At 40.0% G+C, this 19,159-nt stretch overlaps 1 protein-coding gene across 3 annotated transcripts in view; it reads left to right on the plus strand.

The window, feature by feature from the left end:
* The first annotated feature begins 11,117 nt into the window (after positions 1–11,117).
* The window catches only part of hhip.S (hedgehog interacting protein S homeolog), a 106,281-nt gene continuing 98,239 nt past the window's right edge, over positions 11,118–19,159 (plus strand). For 2 of the 3 annotated variants that reach the window (XM_041579560.1, XM_041579559.1), the window contains exon 1: positions 11,118–11,682. In XM_041579560.1, coding sequence (XP_041435494.1) covers positions 11,413–11,682 — 270 coding nt within the window. In that variant the 5' untranslated portion in view covers positions 11,118–11,412. The remainder of the gene's footprint in view (positions 11,683–19,159) is intronic. The other variant, XM_018243278.2, reaches the window with a different exon arrangement.

Here is a 19,159-nt window from a genome sequence, read left to right on the forward strand (position 1 = left end):
AAACGAATAAAAGGTTTGGAAAGTGTTTTTTTTTTTCAATTGAGTAATAATTACTATCCTATCTATATAGCACTGACATCACACTATAGAGATTATACATCATTCACATCAGTCCTTGCTGCAAAGGGACTTACTACAATCTTGCAAAGTAGTCCGAAGTTTCCTTCGGACATGGCCCAACAAACTGTTTATTTCAAAGCGCAGTCCGTAGGTCTCTGCATTCTCTATTGCTATTTACACAATGCACAAAGTACAACTAAATGGTCAAGTGCTGACTTTTTATTTGCACACCGTTTGTGGTATTGTAAAGCCCTTTAGTCAGGGGCTATTCTGGGGCTGGCCATATGCCCCCCCCGCACGTTTACAAATCAGTATCGGAGCAGGTAAAAGTGGGGCACCATCGCTAGTGCAATGAGCGCAATAGCATGTGAAGTTCAGCTCTTAAAGGTACAAGAGGTGGCATAACTGGTTGCATTTTGTCAGGACCTCTGTTAGTAAATAATATGACTAAAAACATTGACGTGACAGTTTCAAGAATATCTAGGGCAGCAAATAAGCCCAAATCTTTATGATGTGTTATCTGGACTTCCAGCCAAGGCTCTAAACCCTGCTCGTGGGTCAGCCCTAAGGTCAAAAAAGCAATGCAGTGGATTCTTACACAGTTATCACTGCAGAATTTATCATTTGTTTGGACATCTTAATGCACTGAGGTCCTGCGATGTTCACTCTTTGTTGAGAATGCAACTAACTGGTTAATATTCCCAGCTAGTTGCACATGGAAATTGCTGTTTTTACTAAATGTGTCAGTGCTTTGTCCTAAGGAATGGCAAGATATTTCAGCCAGGTGTTCTGTGTGGCCTTTTTTTTCACATAACTTAACCCTGCATTGTGCAAAGCAGCTGTAAATTGAAGGCATTCACACACACAGCCCTTCATGGTCACATAAAAAATATGTTGTATTTCAATTTAGCTTGTCCAGTCAACTTCCTGCTGTTTGTATCTATTGTTGTTGACATTTCTATTTAAAAAATATCTGTATCAAACCAGTAAGATTAATTTACTGTAAACATACCACACTGTCATATATCTTAAATGCCTGATAATCTTAAATAAGCCACATAGATATAATCAGTGCCAGCCTTGGGGGGGGGGGGGCTCAAATTAGCACCCAAAACAAAAATTAAATAATACAGAGTATAAAGTGCATATTATCATGTTCTTCCTAAGGGGGCATGTTCACCTAATAATTAATAATAATTATATACTGATATAGGTTTAATGGGGGAAACTATATATTGCGTAATTAAAGGATAAGCAATGTCCCAAACTCTCTCTTCTGCCAACATTAGTGCCTTACCATTTGTGAACTGAAATATATATTTGGTCAATTCAGGGTACAGCGAGATAATAAAGTCCCATTGGCAGCCCAGGAGTTATTACCTTTTTCACCACTCCCCTTTCTCATGTTTTCCTCCTCACCCCTTCTTCTTGTCTCCCCTTCTCTAACCAACTTAACTTCAATATTCCCCTCTGCTTTCTTTTTGCAGAAACAATCTCTCCCTCTATCACCTTCTCTTTGTACCCACCATAACCTCACTCTGTTCTTTTCTCTGTCCCCACCATTCGTTTAGCTATCACTGCTCCAACAACCCTTCTTCTAATATATTATGGTATGGCCAGTTCTAATTGGTATTATTTCTGATTTATCTAACCTCGTGACATGTAAGTGGAGTAGAGGAAAAGTTTTAACATCCCAGTCCATGTAGCATGGAAATTAAAACCTTGCAAATCACTTCTGCTTAGTGAAATATATGGAGTGAAAAGAAACAGATCGGTTATACTATATAAAATATAGCTCTTACCTTACTATGTATACTGAAGAATTATTTGTTTTCCTTTGTTTGCTTTTCCTTGGTTTAATAGCATTTAGCAAAATCTGCCTATGAAACTGACATCAATTTCTCCTCATTATAAGGAAGGAAATTCCTTATTTACAAAAAATATTTTAACATAACATTATTCATATTCATTATGCAGTCATCAAATATAAAAGCAAAAGGAAATACCTAATTATGGTTCAATGCCAAACACTCAAGGGTCTGCAGTCATACTTTTGCTTCCTTGTTAGTCACCATAGGAGCACTGTTTTGTTGTGAAATAATCAAAATGAAAAGGGAATGAATTGTACTACAGTTGTTTATTAAAAACATGGAACTATGCACTGCATTTAAAAGCACAGAACACTTTTCTAGACCTTTGTGATCTAATATTGTTTATATAGACTGGAGCTGTCCAGCCTGTACTGGATCCTGGGAATTTCATTGTATTCTTGTTATTGCCCACAAATCCCATTATAGCTCATTCACAGAGAGATGAGGTTACAATCCTGAGCGCTAGGGTACAAATCAGACCTCTGCAAAATAAGCAAGGGCTTTTATGCTTTAACTGTGCTGCAGCTCGTAAGTACTGTACAACTGTATTGGGCACAAGTGGTTCTAAAACAAAACATATTTTATCTGGTTACCTTCCCATCAGGTCCGGACTGAGAATTAAAATAGGCCCTGACATTTCAGGTACAAAGAGGCCCAAACAGCCCCCACCAGCCCACTAAATACTGACTTTCCATGGCACCTTATAGCAGCCCCTCTGGCATTTGCCAGAACCCACAGATTGCCAGTCCGGGCCTGCTTCCCATTGTTCTGCTCATATGCTTCTGGGGAGGGGAAGAAAAGGGGTGATATCACTCCAACTTGCAGTACAGTAGTAAAGAGTGACTAAAATTTATCAGAGGAAGTCACATGACTGGGGGCACCTGGAAAACCGACAATATGTCTAGCCCCATGTCAGATTTCAAAATTAAATGTTTTGAAAAATTAATTTCAGTGCAGAAGTCTGCTGAAGCAGCACAATTAGCTGATGCATTTTGAAGAAAACATGTTTTCCCATGACAGTATCCCTTTAATGATCCCAGATTTTTTGTTTTCTCAGTGATCATTTTTTGTTTGACTAATCCCATTGTTGCTATTGCACATAATGGGCGTGCTCATGCCAATGTTGTTTTGTTTCATGAGACATTACATAGCTATGGGTTCAGTGTCGGACTGGCCCACTGGGATACCAGGAAAACTCCCAGTGGGACCAGGTGTCAGTGGGACCTTCTGCTCACCCAACTATTTGCCTTGTATGCCTATACAACAGTAATTGCCCCATTTCTATATAAGAAAAAGAGAAGAAATGGAGGGAGAGATTGATGACAATATTTGAGGAAAAGTGATTAAAAGAATAAAGAAAGCGAATGACAAAAGAAGGAAAAATAGTTTGGAGAGTGGGCCTGTGGCCAAACGTTTTCTGGTTGGCCCAGGCATCCCAGTCCGACACTGTATGGCTTAATAAATAACATGTTAACATATAAAATTTTAATACAGCAATGATGTTAAAACTATACCAATGAAGGTGGCTTTCACTGAATAGTGAATTGGGGATATTTTGTTACCCTGGCAATTATTAGGTCTGGCTGGAATTTCTGTGTCTGCCATTGCCCTCAGACTAGAGGCAATTCTCTACAAACTTCTCCAAATATTACAATCACCCGTCTTCATAAACATAGATGTTTTTTATGGCCCTTTCAGAGCAAGCCATGTTGATCCCCACTGACAGTCAGTGTTTCTGCTTATATTTGTGAACACGGAAGTCAACATTACCAAGTAGGGATATGCTGAAAACAGGATTCTGCCTTTTTCAGCAAGTTCATATTCAGGCTAATAACTGGAAAGATGGGACTCTACCACGTGACTTTTCTTTACACGAACTAGGATTTAAATTTTTTTTAAACTGCGTGTGCGTGCGTAGTTTTCTTTAGCCCATCCTAGCACTATTTTGGATTTTACTGAGTCTTTCATAAAGGATTCTGTATTTGCCAGAATTCCACAATAGTGGTGACACCAATATTTAAGAAGAAGTGTCTGCTATAGACAGTATATAATAATTAAAAAAAAAGCTAATAGCCATCTGCCATTAGATATTAGGGCCTTTTTATTAGAAGATGAAAACATTGCCTTGAGAAAAATCCCAAGGACCGAAACCTTGGAAAATTAAATGTTTTCTGTATTTAAAGCTCTTGCAGTGTATTATTTTTTACGGATACTTGTTAATTCCTTATAGGAGCTAACCCATTACTTGCTTTCTTTTTCCATTTCTAAAAGTATGCTGTTGTGTAAGTAATTGATATTAGTTTTATTATTTTACCCTATATTAATGGACATCTTTAGCAGATTAAAGGAAAACTATACCCCCAAAATGAATACTTAAGCAACAGATAGTTTATATCAAATTGAATGACATATTAAAGAATCTTACCAAACTGGAATATATATTTACATAAATATTGCCCTTTTACATCTCTTGCCTTGAACCACCATTTCGTGACTCTATCTGTGCTGCCTCAGAGATCACCTGACCAGAAATACTACAACTCTAACTGTAACAGGAAGAAGTGTGGAAGCAAAAGGCAGAACTCTGTCTGTTAATTGGCTTATGTGACCTTACATGTGGTTTGTATCTGTACACAGTGAATCTTAAGATCTCAGGGGGCGGCCCTTATTTTTTAAAATGGCAATTTTCTATTTATGATTACCCAATGGCACATACTACTAGAAAAGTATATTATTATGAAAATGGTTTATTTACATGAAGCAGGATTTTACATATGAGCTGTTTTATGCAACATCTTTTTATAGAGACCTACATTGTTTGGGGGGTATAGTTTTCCTTTAGGGTAGGGACACACTGGGCGATTTGGGGAGATTTAGTCGCCTGGCGACTAATCGCAGCGACTTTTCTCCCGGAATGCCTCCCCTCACTCTGCGCCTGGATAAAATGAAAAGTCGCCAGCGCTAATCACACACGGCGATTCGTTTTCCGAAATCGCCGAAGTTGCCTCACGAGGAAACTTCGGGCGACTTCGGAAAACGAATCGCCGCGTGTGATTAGCGCAGGCGATTTTTCATTTTAGCCAGGCGCAGAGCGAGGGGAGGCATTCGGGGAAGATTGGTCGTGGAAAGTCGCGGCGATTAGTCGCCAGGCGACTAAATCTCCCCAAATCGCCCAGTGTGTCCCTACCCTTAAGGTGCCACACAACACATTGTAAAGCTGTAGAGAACTGCACACAGTTGCCAAGAGTTACCACTTAGCAGGATTCATGGTACACAGACAGAAAGTGTCACTGGGCAAAGTATACCAGTACATTTAAGAGACAAGGTGCAAAGATTTAGCTGACCACCCAAGTAGTCTGAGTTCAAAAAGGCAGCTAATCTGCAAATGCAAGATAGGTGTTTATTGTTTTTCATTTAGGTTTATTTATGTCATACTCCAGTCCAGAAGGAATTCTCAGTACTGAGTCTCCAGGTTTAATCCCTGTATTATTGTACCATAGTTGTATAAAAAGAGTAAGATACATAAACTTTCTTTATAGGAGTGATGATTTCTGGCTAATAACTTAAGATATTTTTATTGCTTTTAGGGACCACCTTCAGGGTTTATCCGTGCTTTTTTTTTAATCTCAAACAGTAGTCACAGACTGACACACCTTATAAGTAAAATGCTTCGTCTTGTTCTCCTGCTGTTCCATAGACTTACTTCCCATGTGCCTGAAATGTAATCTTATTACAATGTTTGCTCAGGAAAAATAAACAAAAAAACATGGGCCATCCAACCTACTCCCTCTTATCATCCCTTACAGCTCTGTTTCTACATCAATTTAGGCCTGTTGTGCCAACTGCCATACGTTACCTCTCTTTTCCCTTTCTTATTGCATAATGAACTAAGCATATGAAATGAGAATGAGAATGAAAGTCCACCCTGCTAATTTGGAACTTTTGAATGACAACTCCTAATGCCTAGTGAGATTATGGGAGTTAGGTTCAACAAGCATAGGAATACCAGGGGGATTTAAAAACATACAGGCTAATCTGTAGATTCTGCCAAGTGCCAGAGGGGCAATTTGGCCCGTCACCTGCGCTGGGCAAATATCAGCTTTTGGTGGCCTTTTTAGTGAAGTTTAAACCTCCATTTAAACCTCTATTCTCCCAACAACTGCCTCCTGTCACTGATAATATACTTTTTCATTATAACTCACCAAAATATCACATTATTTATTTAGGCCAACATACAGCAATATATTTCAGGATATTAATTGCAGTTCACATTACAGATCAGTTCTGATTCTAAGATAGAAATGTGGGTCGGTTTTGAAGCCTTGTAGGTGGCATTTTTAATTATTTTCTTGCAACTTTCCTAATTTGCAATTAACTAGCACTACATGATACCTGCTAAGCAAAGTGCCGGCAAATGTAAGCTCTTTTTGACAAGACTCTCACAGCCTCATGTGCAACTATGCGTTTTAAAAAAATGACTGATTCATTCAGTGCTTGAATTGCAGTGAAAAAAGTGGAGGGAAGCTCTATGTGGTGAGCATAGCGCAGAATACTAAAACAAGCCCCTCCCACAACCAATAAGCCACACCCATTGTTATAAAAAGCCTCACGCACCTATACTTTCTGGTTTTACCCACTTTAAAGCAAAGCCATTGCGCTATTTCCTTTTTGGTATTTCCTTCTAATACACAGTTTGATGCCCAGATTTATGTGACCTGTAGAGACACCAAAATTAAAATTGTGAATTTGTTTTTCTTGGCTGACAATTCAGCTTCTGCAAACACTGAACCTTGTCATAACATAGCACAACCCCATCATATTCTGTATTACCCAAGATTATTTCATATATATCATTCTCTCACTATTCCTTAATCTGCTGCTGTTTAATACCTTCATTTTCTCTTTTTGTTTCCCCTGTTTTCTTCCTCTCTCCTTTTCTTTATAACCCTCTCTGATGCCTCTACCTTCTTGTTTAACACTTACTCTTTTCTAATTCTCTCCCAGCAATCTTTTCTCTCCTTGTATCCTCTATATATTTAACTATATCATATTTAACTTCTGCATTTTATTTGCATAGTAAACTAACAATGCAATATCCATTAAGCAAAGATTTCCAAGCAGCAATATTTGTTATTGTGCTTGAAGGAATCTTTCCTTTATTGTTCAATAATAGGGCACATGCACGCACAAAACAAGAGTCCTTCACGTGAATATATTAAGTCCTAATTTATAGTACAATAGAATTTTTAGGGCCGGAAGGATTAGAGTTCTGGTCACTCATAGAAACAGATGGAATTTCATTCATTTGTAGAAAAGTTAAATGACCCCATCTACAATAACTAGAAACCATAGAATGAACACCTGAATTGGTAAAGGAAGGGATAACCTTTTGCATTAAGTCAGTGGATTACTTAAATATATAGAAAGTTTAGAGTGGGATCTTTTTGAGAGTATTGACAAGGAATATTGATTCCTAAGGTTCTGGAACTCAATAAAGAGTCTTAGAGAAACATTCTTTCTGTGCTACAATGCAGGAAAAATCTGCAGCAAACTGCATAACGAACATAGGCGGAGGGTGATTTTTTTTTTGTTTGGAGAGGCTAAAGTTGACCATAGACTGGCTAACTTAAAGGGAACCAATCATCCTGAATTTCTTTTACCCCACAGAGGGTGGGCTAATAGAGCTTGCATGCCGGTTGGGTAAAACAATAGGTTTTTTTTTCCAAAATATATTAAGTGTATTGGAGACAGTGGGTACTGGCACATTATACTCAGTGGGAGACAGTGGGTCCTGGCACATTATACTCAGTGGGAGACAGTGGGCCCTGGCACATTATACTCAGTGGGAGACAGTGGGTCCTGGCACATTATACTCAGTGGGAGACAGTGGGTCCTGGCACATTATACTCAGTGGGAGACAGTGGGCCCTGGCACATTATACTCAGTGCAGACAGTGGGTCCTGGCACATTATACTCAGTGGGAGATAGTGGGTCCTGGCACATTATACTAAGTGGAAGACAGTGGATTCTGGCACATTATACTCAGTGGGAGACAGTGGGTCCTGGCACATTATACTCAGTGGAGACAGTGGGTCCTGGCACATTATACTCAGTGGGAGACAGTGGGTCCTGGCACATTATACTCAGTGGGAGGCAATGGGTCCTGGCACATTATACTCAGTGGGAGACAGCGGGTCCTGGCAAATTATACACAGTGGGAAATTAAATGATAATTTACATATAAGAGCCTCAGGAAAAATGGTAGGTATAACAAAGGGCTGTTTCCTTGAAAACAACAATGAAAAAAGACAGAACAACTAGTATAAAGCAGCAAGAAACAGAGCAAAAAAAAAAAAAGGAAAAAGAAACTAAAAAACCTTTAATACTTATTCAAGCTGGTGGAGAATCTGCTGTATTTAGTACCTGTGAGTTGAATGAGCCTCCTCTAGCCTTATTGAAAATCCGCCTATGATAACGAAAGCATGAAATACTATTTTTGAATATCGGTATAGGAATTAACATTCTGCCATTTAGGAAAAATATAAGGACAAGTCTTCGTAAATTGAATTTAGTTCTATATGCTATTATCAACTGTAAAATATTGATGTCAGAGTCCACTGTTTCAAGTTACATAAACCATAGTGACATTGATTACAGAAATATATAGAAAAGAATACTCATTCAGTAATTTACCCATATGTTGTTGAATATATTATAAATATTATATATAAAAAAAATCATTCAGTATCTCATAAAATCCATTTGCTCTTATCGGGGATCCAATATGTAAAAAAAAAAAAGTTAAAATAGACTAGCACTTTTGCTCCTCTAGTGAGACACCACTCTTCTCTGTTACCATCCACCTCTCTGTTACCTTGGGTCTCAAAGCTATGCTAACGCCAAGTCCATCTGACATAGCCCAAAACATAACATTAATTACCTAGGTATATAAGGTATTTCCAAGATGCTTCAAGGTGTTTCCCAGCAGCACTGATAGTGAGCTGGTAAGTCAAAAGTACAGTTTTTAAATATAAAACTGGTTATATCTTTACAAGTGGTAAAAATCAGGGATTCACTGAATAGGCTTAATCCTAGCACTTTCTGCAAGGATTGGCCAATCAACTGAATGTTAAACTTTATTGTTTAAAATTAATACAATGTTTTTGTTTTATCTTCTAAAATTTGCATATGCAAATTAGTGTTCATATTCTATTTGGGATTATAGTGAATCTTTTGTAGAAGATCCACCAATTTGCCAAATCTGAAAATTATGGATTTGGTGCACCTTATCCAAAAAAAAGAAAACTGCTCAAAAGAACATACTGAGCAAAGTTTGTCTCAAATATTCAGAAATTATTTATATATATATATTTTAGATGTATTAATAAATCAATACATATCGACTACTGAATAGATTGCTTTGATATTCGGTTGAATAAAATTCACTGCACTACTGCTGCTATTCTTCTGCTATCACAATACATATCAACCTTTGAATAACTTGCATTGCCCTGTTCTGCTGCATGCATTTGAATGAATTTGCTATTCTGCTCAGTTCGTAGTTTTTTTTCACTGCATGACTAGCTATATTTATTGATTTATTTATTAATATATAGCATTCAGTTTTACTCTGCTACCATTACTGTGTTTATGTTTTCTTTGTTGTATTCAGCAACATGTATGCCATTCATTGAGCTTCATTACAACAATGTTTGGCAGTCTGTGGTAAATGCCAGAGGCCATAGATAGTCACTATTTATTGGGCTTGTGGGGGGGGGGGGAGGGGGGGTTGTTGGGCATCTATGCACTTGAAATATCAGGGCCAATTTTTAATACCAGTCCAGCAGGGCCAAAATTTCAATCTCAATCGACCCTAGGCCACTTGCACTCCTGTTCCCCCACACTCCCACCACCCCCATCTTGCACACCTACTGCTTCACCTGTTCCCGGTGGCTGTCGATCGCTGGGACTGAGTAGGAGATTCGAATTCTCTAGCCCTGTTAGAGTTGCCACATTTTGAAACAGTGGAGACTGGGCAGGGGGCAGGCCGTGACGTCAGGGGGCGGCCGTGATGTCAGGGGGCAGGGCCATGCCGTAGGTGTAATGGGCCATGATGTCCCGGGAGTGTCCATGACGTCAGGGGGCTATGACGCGCCAATCAGCGATTGGCCAATCACCGTGTCAATCAAGGGAATCCTGCCTGGTTTTCCTTATTTGGAAAACCGGGCAGGAAGTTTTGACCCAGGCAGCCCTTCAAAATATTGGGCTGTTCGGGTCAAAATCGGACAGGTAGCAACCCTAAGCCCAGTCCCAGTTTACACGAGGAGCACTTAGATTTTTGGTGCCCTAGGCCCGGGCCTGCAGTCCAGGCCTGATTTAGCAAGCCTTTCCACTTCTCGCCAAACCTTTGCTCCATATATGAAATGGGCTTAAATAGGGCACGCATCTACAACACCAGCCATATCCAGTGGGCAGCAGGCCCGGACTGGCAATCTGTGGGTTCTGGCAAATGCCAGAGGGGCTGCTATAAGGTGCCATAGAAAGTCACTATTTAGTGGGCTGGTGGGGGCTGATTGGGCCTCTGTGTACCTGAAATGCCAGGGCCTATTTTAATTCTCAGTCCGGACCTGGTGGGCAGTCTTATTACAGGTGTATTTACTTTCACGCACTCCGTCTATTTGCATTTATACTGTGGTATAGAAGGGTTGCCACCTTCAGGAAAAAAAATACTATATTCCTATATTTTTATGGTTTTTCCCTATAAATTACATTGGCATCAAGCAATGTTTTCACATGTCAGGCAGGTAAAATCCCGGCAACCCTATGTGGTATCAAAAACAGAGGCAGCACTCCTGGAAATAACTGGCAAGGAAGGCTAGTGCCAGTGTTTAGCATAGAGAAGCAGAGAGAGAAATGCCACTTTTTTTTTTCCTCACAAAATGTGCCAACTAGTATGGTTGAAGTGTAAGGGTCCAGGTGATTGGCATTTGGACAAGTCTGTATGCAATGCTTCATTTCTGGTTGTACTGCAGTATTGCAGCTGCCAAAGTATTACAGTGTGAATCTGTGGTGCTTCAGTACGAGGTACCGGGCAGCGCGCTAAATGCACCCCCTCCTCACTGTAGCGCGCGCTGCGCATGGGACAATGACGTCAGTCGGCGCGGGGTGGCAGCACCTCCTCTACTTAAAAAGCAGCAAAAATAGGAGCGAAACATGAGAGGCGTGTGGAGATGCGAGCCCTACATAAGCATTAAACACAGGCAGCTGCGTTACAGCAGGGTGAGACATCCCAGAGCGGTGCCAATAACCTCAGTCCAGCAGCAAGTGGCACCCAGCGCCCTCCTGCCTCACCTGAGCTACTGGCCCGTCCCACACAGCTCACCTCAACAACTCTGCTTTGGACCATACCATTTCCCTTCGGATAGGAGGCGATTACAAGTTTCTTTGCCGTTTCTGTGGACCCTTTTTTTTTTTTTCAGCAATGAAAAAGATTCTGTTGGTGCAGTGGATGCTACTTTTTGCGCTAGCTATGCTTATTCTGGAAAGCGACGCTAAGTTTGGGGAAAAGAGTGAGACTGTCACGAGGAGAAGAAGGTGCCTAAATGGGAGCCCCCCGAGCCGTGTGAAAAAGCGACACAGAAAATTACAGACTTTGGATCTAGGGGGAGCTGGAGAGGGGTGCGGGGGCTTTTATCCCCGACTCTCGTGTTGCCCCAAACCTGACATCCCTGGAATGCCAATGGACAATAAGGTAAGAGACACGTGTCATAATAACGCCAAAGCCATCCCACCAGTGTAAATGAAAGCAGCGAATGAGGAGGATGCAGGGAATTGTAGTTGCGCAACTGCAGATGTTTAAAGTGATGTAGCACAACACCTTCCTCTTGGTACCCAAGCCAGCCAATGAGGGGAGGAGGAGCAGTTCCTGCTGAAAGTCTCTCACTTAGAGCAATCCACGTGTTTGCAGTGCATGGAGCTGGCACTCACCTGGTGCACATATGGAAGAAAACAAGTTTGTTCAGTTTAGCACTGCAACTTGTTGCCTTCTAAAGCTGGCCACAGACGCAAACATCCGATCGTACGAATCAATGTTCGATCGGACTTTCCCATCTCACGACCCGCCACTAACCATTCAGATCAAAGTCTTACCATTCCGACCAAATAAAGTAGTTAAAGAACAGATCAGTCGATGTTCTGCCCCTGACAGCAATCGTACGATAGACAAAGCTAGTGACAGTCTCCCACCGAAAATCGTACGATCGGCAATACATGCAGAGATTTTACCCGCAGCCGACAGAAATTTTCTAACCTGTCCGATCGACCAAACGACCGATCTCCGCCGGATGAAAATTGTCGGGAGATCTTTGCGTCTATGGCCAGCTTAAGGGCATTTAGGCATGTATGAAACATACCCTCCCAATGGAGGGGCTCATCATCCTATCAGACCTGAGTCAGATAATATAATCATAATAGAGGCACAGAATAATACTGAAGCATACAGTAGTTTGTACACCTGTTAGCTGGAAAGCCTCCTGTATTCTGACTCTGGCACAATATGCCATCAGTCTGTAAAGCTGGAAGCACATTGCATCCCTTTTTGTAGAAATATGCCTGGTATGTGTGAGGGGCAAACTTTGCCCAGTGTGTATTTCCTTTCCAATGGACACCTGACTAATGAGGGGGGGGGAAGGATCGGACTAACACAATGAATTGTGCGACTGTATACTTATGCTCTATGAGACACTCTATGTGATTTCATAATTCCCTGCCAACCCCTCCTGTGCCTGAGTGAATGAAATATTGGAGCACTGCAGGAATCTGATTACCTCTGAATGTTAAGTATTGCCAGATTCTAGAAACTCTTTACAGTGCTCTTTTGACTGGCTGGCTGATTGTGGGTATTTATTTGTTCGCTTCAACTTTTCTGAGTGGTGCTCCGACTGGAACCCCCAGCTATGCTATAGGCAGAACAATTCCCATACATTGTTTTGGGACGCAGGGACGGGTAGAGGAGGGACTCAGGAGGGAAATAGAAGGGATCTTTACCAAACCAATTATCTCATTTACACTAAGGCTAAAAACCAATTATCTCATTTAGACCAAGGCTAGGATTTCCTAGGTTACATACAGCACTGCAAATGCAAACACTAAATTACTTTTCTTTTGTTATGAACATGAACAGTGAAGATATAAACATTAAGTTCCTCTTGATATTGCCTGTTGTCCCTGCTTAATACATTAAGTATCCCTAGAACTCCCATGCTCCAAAGCATTGTGATTTTAAACCAATGGCTCTCCCATTGTTGTTGAATTACATCTTTCCAAAATCCCAAGAACAGCTAACCGCAGTCATTGGCATTCCAGTAGTTTTGGTTCAGCAACAGGAGGTTTAATTATTGGTCTAAAACAACTTAAGAACCAATACTCAGTGGTACAATTTACTGTGTCTTGGCAGTTAGTTCTCCTAGATGTTGATATCTAAATTATTAGCTTAATACGATCCCAAGCCCACTCCTTTACCTAAAGACAAGCCACACTGCTTGGTTTTACCCATGCCTATGTCTAGCTGGTATGAATGATGCATATTCAGAGTCTTCCTTTGCTGCCCAAGGAAAGCTAACGTTTTTTTTTTATAAAGCAGTGATCCCTCTAGTTTTCCATATTGCTCTTCAGAATGCACTTTTAGTATGATTTTAACTTTCTTTTCTGCCACTCTCTTGTGTGGTCCTATTCATATTTCCATCTGTCATTCAGAACCACAGCCTGGTTGCTAGGGATCATGGCACACTACCAACCAGATAACAATTTTAAACTTTAATTTCTAAACTGGAGAGGTTCCAAAGAATGCAAAAAGGTTCAATATCCAAAATAAAAATAAAGACATCATGCAAATAAGGTAAATATGGCTGTGATGTAGTTTAGTTTGAAGACACCAGGGTGAGGGATATAACAGGGTTTTTGGCTTATGTCACATGGTGTCACATCCCTGCTGCCTCCCACTGATTTGAATAGGCACCCCTGGGAATTAATGGAGGTTCCCATCCAGAAAACATTCTAGTACTGACAGTAGTTGGTGGAGTTTCTGTATGAAACAATGGTATGTGTTATGGGTTTGTGGGATTATTCCTGGGTGAGAACCACCCTGTGTGATGTAAATATTTACTTCATTTATATTTCCATGCAAACCAAGAGCACAGAACAAGTTAACTTGGTGTTGCCCTGTTTCTTTATTACCAAGTTATATGTATAAGTGTGTGAGTGTATCTTTTAAGGTGGGATAAAATAAGTTTAGAAGTGTTTATATGTATGCGTGTGTGGGTGTGTATGCCCACCGTTTGCTTTAATTGTGTAGGTATGTACAGTATACACAAGTCGTATTCCCGGGCATAAACACACAGAATATATGTACTGGTGAGCATGAATGTACAATATTTAGATAAACTTTGAGTTTGTTTATGAATTTTAATATTATTTATAAATATTGACTTGTTGCTAATGTGTTTTTAGTACATGGCTTTCCGTAATACAGTGTAAGAGTGCTGGTAAAAGAAAGCCTTGTTTATGTGTAGCACGTGGGCTTTGTCCACTACATGCATTCCATCTTTCCTGCACCTGGCTTTGCTTTTCTTCTATTACACTGATAAATGTTTATATAAACCTCAAATTTAAAAACTGATAGTTAACACATGAGGCCCCATCTGTTGGGTACTATAACTCCCAGAATCCCCAACTGACTACAGCCTTCAGCATAGCAACTCTCCAATTGCCTTGACATACATATGCCAGTAACCCAGCACTAAAGTATTTAAAGCCCACAACTCCCTGCATCACAGCTTTATGTAGTAACCTAGCGCTCCCAGAATACTCAGCTCATGCCTTAAATTTCCAGCCCCAGCTGTTGAGACTATCAGTGTGAGTGTGTGGTAAGGACTTTAGATTGTAAGCTCAGCTGGCCAGGGACTGATATGAATGTTGAACGTTCTCTGTAAAGTGCTGTGTAAATGTGTTATGTAAATAAAGGATAATGTGATGATGCCTTTCACCACAGCATGATTTAGTGGAAGTTGTCGTGGAATGTTGTTGGAAGCTAGAGCATATTTCCAAGACTGAGAGGGCATATATTTAAGTTTGGGAGTGGTTTTAGCTGTTAGCAGCTCTAGTGTTCTCAGTCCTGGGACATTGGTGTATACATTGGAACTCACTGAGAGCATCATTGCTTTGGGCTATGCCGTTACCATAGTGATTATACTGGAGACCTAACGTTAACAACTTCTTGCCCATATTTTGAACAGTAACATCCTCGCAAACAGATCTCATGTTACAGACCACACAGAAACCAGAAAGTCTTACCAAAAGCCACATTTTAACTTGAAAAAAAAAGATGTGGGTGAAGAAGATGTTTATCTTGACACTTTCCTACTTCCTTCACCCTCTGCAAAGTTTGCAACACCTTGGCTGACAGAGGCCTTGCCGCCCAATAAGAGAAGCATTTCAGAAGCAGAATTAAATGCAGGCCTAAGCTACTCCTTTTCTGACCCACGTTATTTTGTTTACCATAGTCCAATGGAGCTTATATAAAGGTTAGCAGGCATTATGGGGCAGGCTGCTGCTGCTTGATATACTGGTAATCATGAAGGAGAATCTCACCTTGTCTCAACCAGAAGAGAGCAACTTTATCTGGAAAGTTGGAATTTTGGATTTATAATTACAACTTGAATAAATCCAAACATGGTTACACAGTACCTAATTGCAAGGTCTGATTATATTCAATCTCAGTTTATTTACTGTTGTCTATTGGAGCAGGACATTTCAAGTAGTTCATGGGTACCCACTCTAAACAACATGCGGACCCACCTTTTAGTTCTTACCCACATATCAAATCACTACTGTATTGGCTTCAGTTCTGGCTTTCCACCTTTAATTCTAACTGGAATTTTTCTGATGGTGTTTGCTGTTTAGTTCATAGGGTTAAAATGGGTATATCACTGAAAAGACAAATCTGAAACATTGTGCAGTCACTTAGCTGCTGTTACTACCTATTTCTCTCTGCCTACTTTTTGAACATAGGACTTAATGTTAACATTAACAGGGTACTGTAATAAAAGTCAAAAAGGTTGTGCCAGGTCTAGTAACCCATAGCAGCCAATCAGATGCTTGCTTTCATATAAGTGACCATTCAGTGCTACCTGCTGATTGTGTTGCTTTGTGTCTTAGTGAACATGCTGCACCATTTATTATATTACACAAAAGTCTCTAAACATCAATCCTAAAACAAGGACAGATCCTTGGCTGATTTGGCCCCATTTTGGCCAAATCCAAATCAGTTGGATCTCATGGGGATGCCCTGTAATTTTTCATGATTTTTAGTTTTTCCGCCTTCAATCAGATACTTATTGGTAAACCTGTCATATACCTCTCATAAAACCAATAGCCATTTCAAGTATTTTGGGTTGGACAGCTATAGGTTAATACCCATGCACATCCATGCACTGTGCTTTTGTGTATTCACCAACATGGGTCTATATGTCAAAACTTGTCTAGCTGAGCCATTGGGTTTTGTTTAATAGATGTGCAATCTGTGGCCTCCAGATGTTATTGCATTACAACTCCCAAAAGGCCAAAATATGCTCATTACGAAAAGGAATTTAAATAAAAATACTATAAATAAAGGAGCACCCTGGGTTAGGGTCAAGTGCGGGCACTGCTGGGCATGGTTTGGGTCAGGTGGGGGTCGAGTTTTAGTCGATCTGCACATCACTAGAGCCCTGTACTAATTTCATTCTTGAGCCCCACCATTGTCTCAGTGGGTCCCAAGATCTGAGGAACAGCAATATTCACTTTCCAACTGTACACTAAACAAAGGGGAAAATGCATAAATATAATAGCCTTATCCATTCAGGCATGGGACAGGTACAAAACAGATTCCAGAGACATTCAAAAGATATTTTAAGTCTAAAAAATTCCTTCTACAATTTTTATCCTGGGGCTATGTACATAGTATTTTATTTTTTGTATGAAGCTTCACAGGGAATGTACAGTAAAGCCAAAGAAGATGAAAAAGGGATGAAAACATATATTTTACAAACAAAAAAATTTGCTGCACAAAAGTTATATGTAGTATGGGGCAAGAAGCAAAAGTGAGTGTATGGAACCTTTTGATGGAGGTCCAAGATTAAGGGAATAGATAAAAGGAGTTATTTATAGTCACAAGTGCAGTGGGCTAAGCGAAATTTTAAGTGCAATCACCATAGATGTTTTACCCAAAATGCAGTGCTTTTTCCATGATTCCAGTGTTATTATGGTTGCCAGGGGGAGATAAACCTGACACAATCACACCAGTGCATCAAAATTTCTTTGATACAAATTGGATGATATTGTGCTGAAAATTTCCTGTCTGGTTGTTTCAATGCAACTGGGCTGCTGCGATAGATGCATGTCACTGTGGAAATCCTGGAGCTACCCTCTGCAGAGGTGGTGGTTTCTACAGGATTCTTTTATGTCACAGACACAACTGTGTCAAATTCGGAACATGTGGTAGGAGGAAGCCAGTGCCACTGACTGCAAGCAGCACATGTTGATGCAAGTACCATTAGTGTGGAAAATTAAGCACCCGACACAACTGCACTTGAGGTTGTAAACAACCCCTAAAGTATATCAAGATCAGCCTGTAACCCTCTGGCTGATATTGGACTTCAACTTTTAGAAACCCTTCTACCATAATGCTTCTGTCTGTCAGTGGTGAATGAGAGATCAGCAGCAGCTAGAGTGCGTTTGCCTTTTACCAGCTCTCTTGTGGCCAGGAGCATGCACAGTTGAAGATTATTCACTCCTGACTACAACTGTGTGTGCTCTTGGTCAGCATTTACCACCAGATGTCAAGTGGATGGCTATGAGATTCCAGCTGTGGCTGTCCAGTTGTCCAGGGGAACTATTGCAAAAATGTAAATTTAATATAAGCTTCATCTTACTGAAATAACTTTCTAAATACAATCAATTAAAACTGCATTGTTTCTGAAATAATCAAGTTTATATTTACTATCCCTCTATCAGCATCTGTTTCTCTTCATTCTCTCTTCATGCAGCAGTTGGGTGTCAGATATTCATTGACAGTTAGATCCAATATACCTTATAGGGGGGCTTCCTTTCTTAGCAGATGTATTAGAGCTCACTCAAATAACTGATCCCAGTACAAACAAAATAACTGCCTTTTGCACAAATTCTGCATGTAGAGAGACATGATGTCTGGTGATTTTAATAGAGTGAGCTCTAATGCATCTTCTAAGCAAAAGGAGCCCCCCTATAAGATATATTGGATCTAACTGCCAATGGTTATCTGACACCCAACTCCTGCATGAAGAGAGAATGAAGAGAAACAGATGCTAGGAGAAGGATAGTGAAGATAAACTTGATTATTTCATAAACAGTACAGAATTTTTAATTGATTATATTTATGAAATGTATTATTTCAGTATGCTGACTCTTATATTACATTTTCATTTTCTCCGTGTTCCCCTTTTGTTACACCTGCCCACCGGCTGTCAAACCTGTTTAAAAAAGCTGAGGCTCAAAGTAACTTGATAGAATCCTCTTTTAAAAGGCCTTTTAAAATCAGCAAATTAACAATTTGTTGGTGTGATTGAAATTATGGGGGAAAGGGGCACATATCTGCTATGCTCAACCTTAAGACACTCATGTAGACTTGCTGGATTTGCTGAACTTATAAAGGTGAGATTTTAGGAGTATAATAGAGGCATACACAGTGTGCATACTGAGATAGTATTTGGTTTCATTTGAAATTTAAAGAGACATTTTCGGTTAAGACTAGACAGTTTCCACAGTGCATGTGTTAAATTTGTGTTGTCCATTTCTCTGTACGTAAATGGGTTTAACAAATCATATATTTCAAAATCAGTGCAAGTGAAGTTAAGCATCAGGTGTCCCTTTTTCCTGTCTCCTGTGTCTAGTTTAAGAATGATTCAGTGGCAAGTGTGTTGTTTTCAAAGTCTGAGATAGAGTATCCTTGGAAAAGTTGTGTTTCTGCCTTTCTGGCCAAAGCATAGAAAAAAAATGGCTATTGCTGAATGAAATTTTTATGCCTAGTTCCCGGTAGATGTCATTCTAGTCTCATGTAAACAGCTTCTATGAATCAACATATGTGTCTGGGTGGTATCTCTCACTTTGTTTGGTAACAAAAAAGTCATATTGCATCATTTAATTTGCTCTAGTCA

The sequence above is a fragment of the Xenopus laevis genome, chromosome 1S, assembly GCF_017654675.1.
Source record: "Xenopus laevis strain J_2021 chromosome 1S, Xenopus_laevis_v10.1, whole genome shotgun sequence".
Classification (NCBI taxonomy): domain Eukaryota; kingdom Metazoa; phylum Chordata; class Amphibia; order Anura; family Pipidae; genus Xenopus; species Xenopus laevis.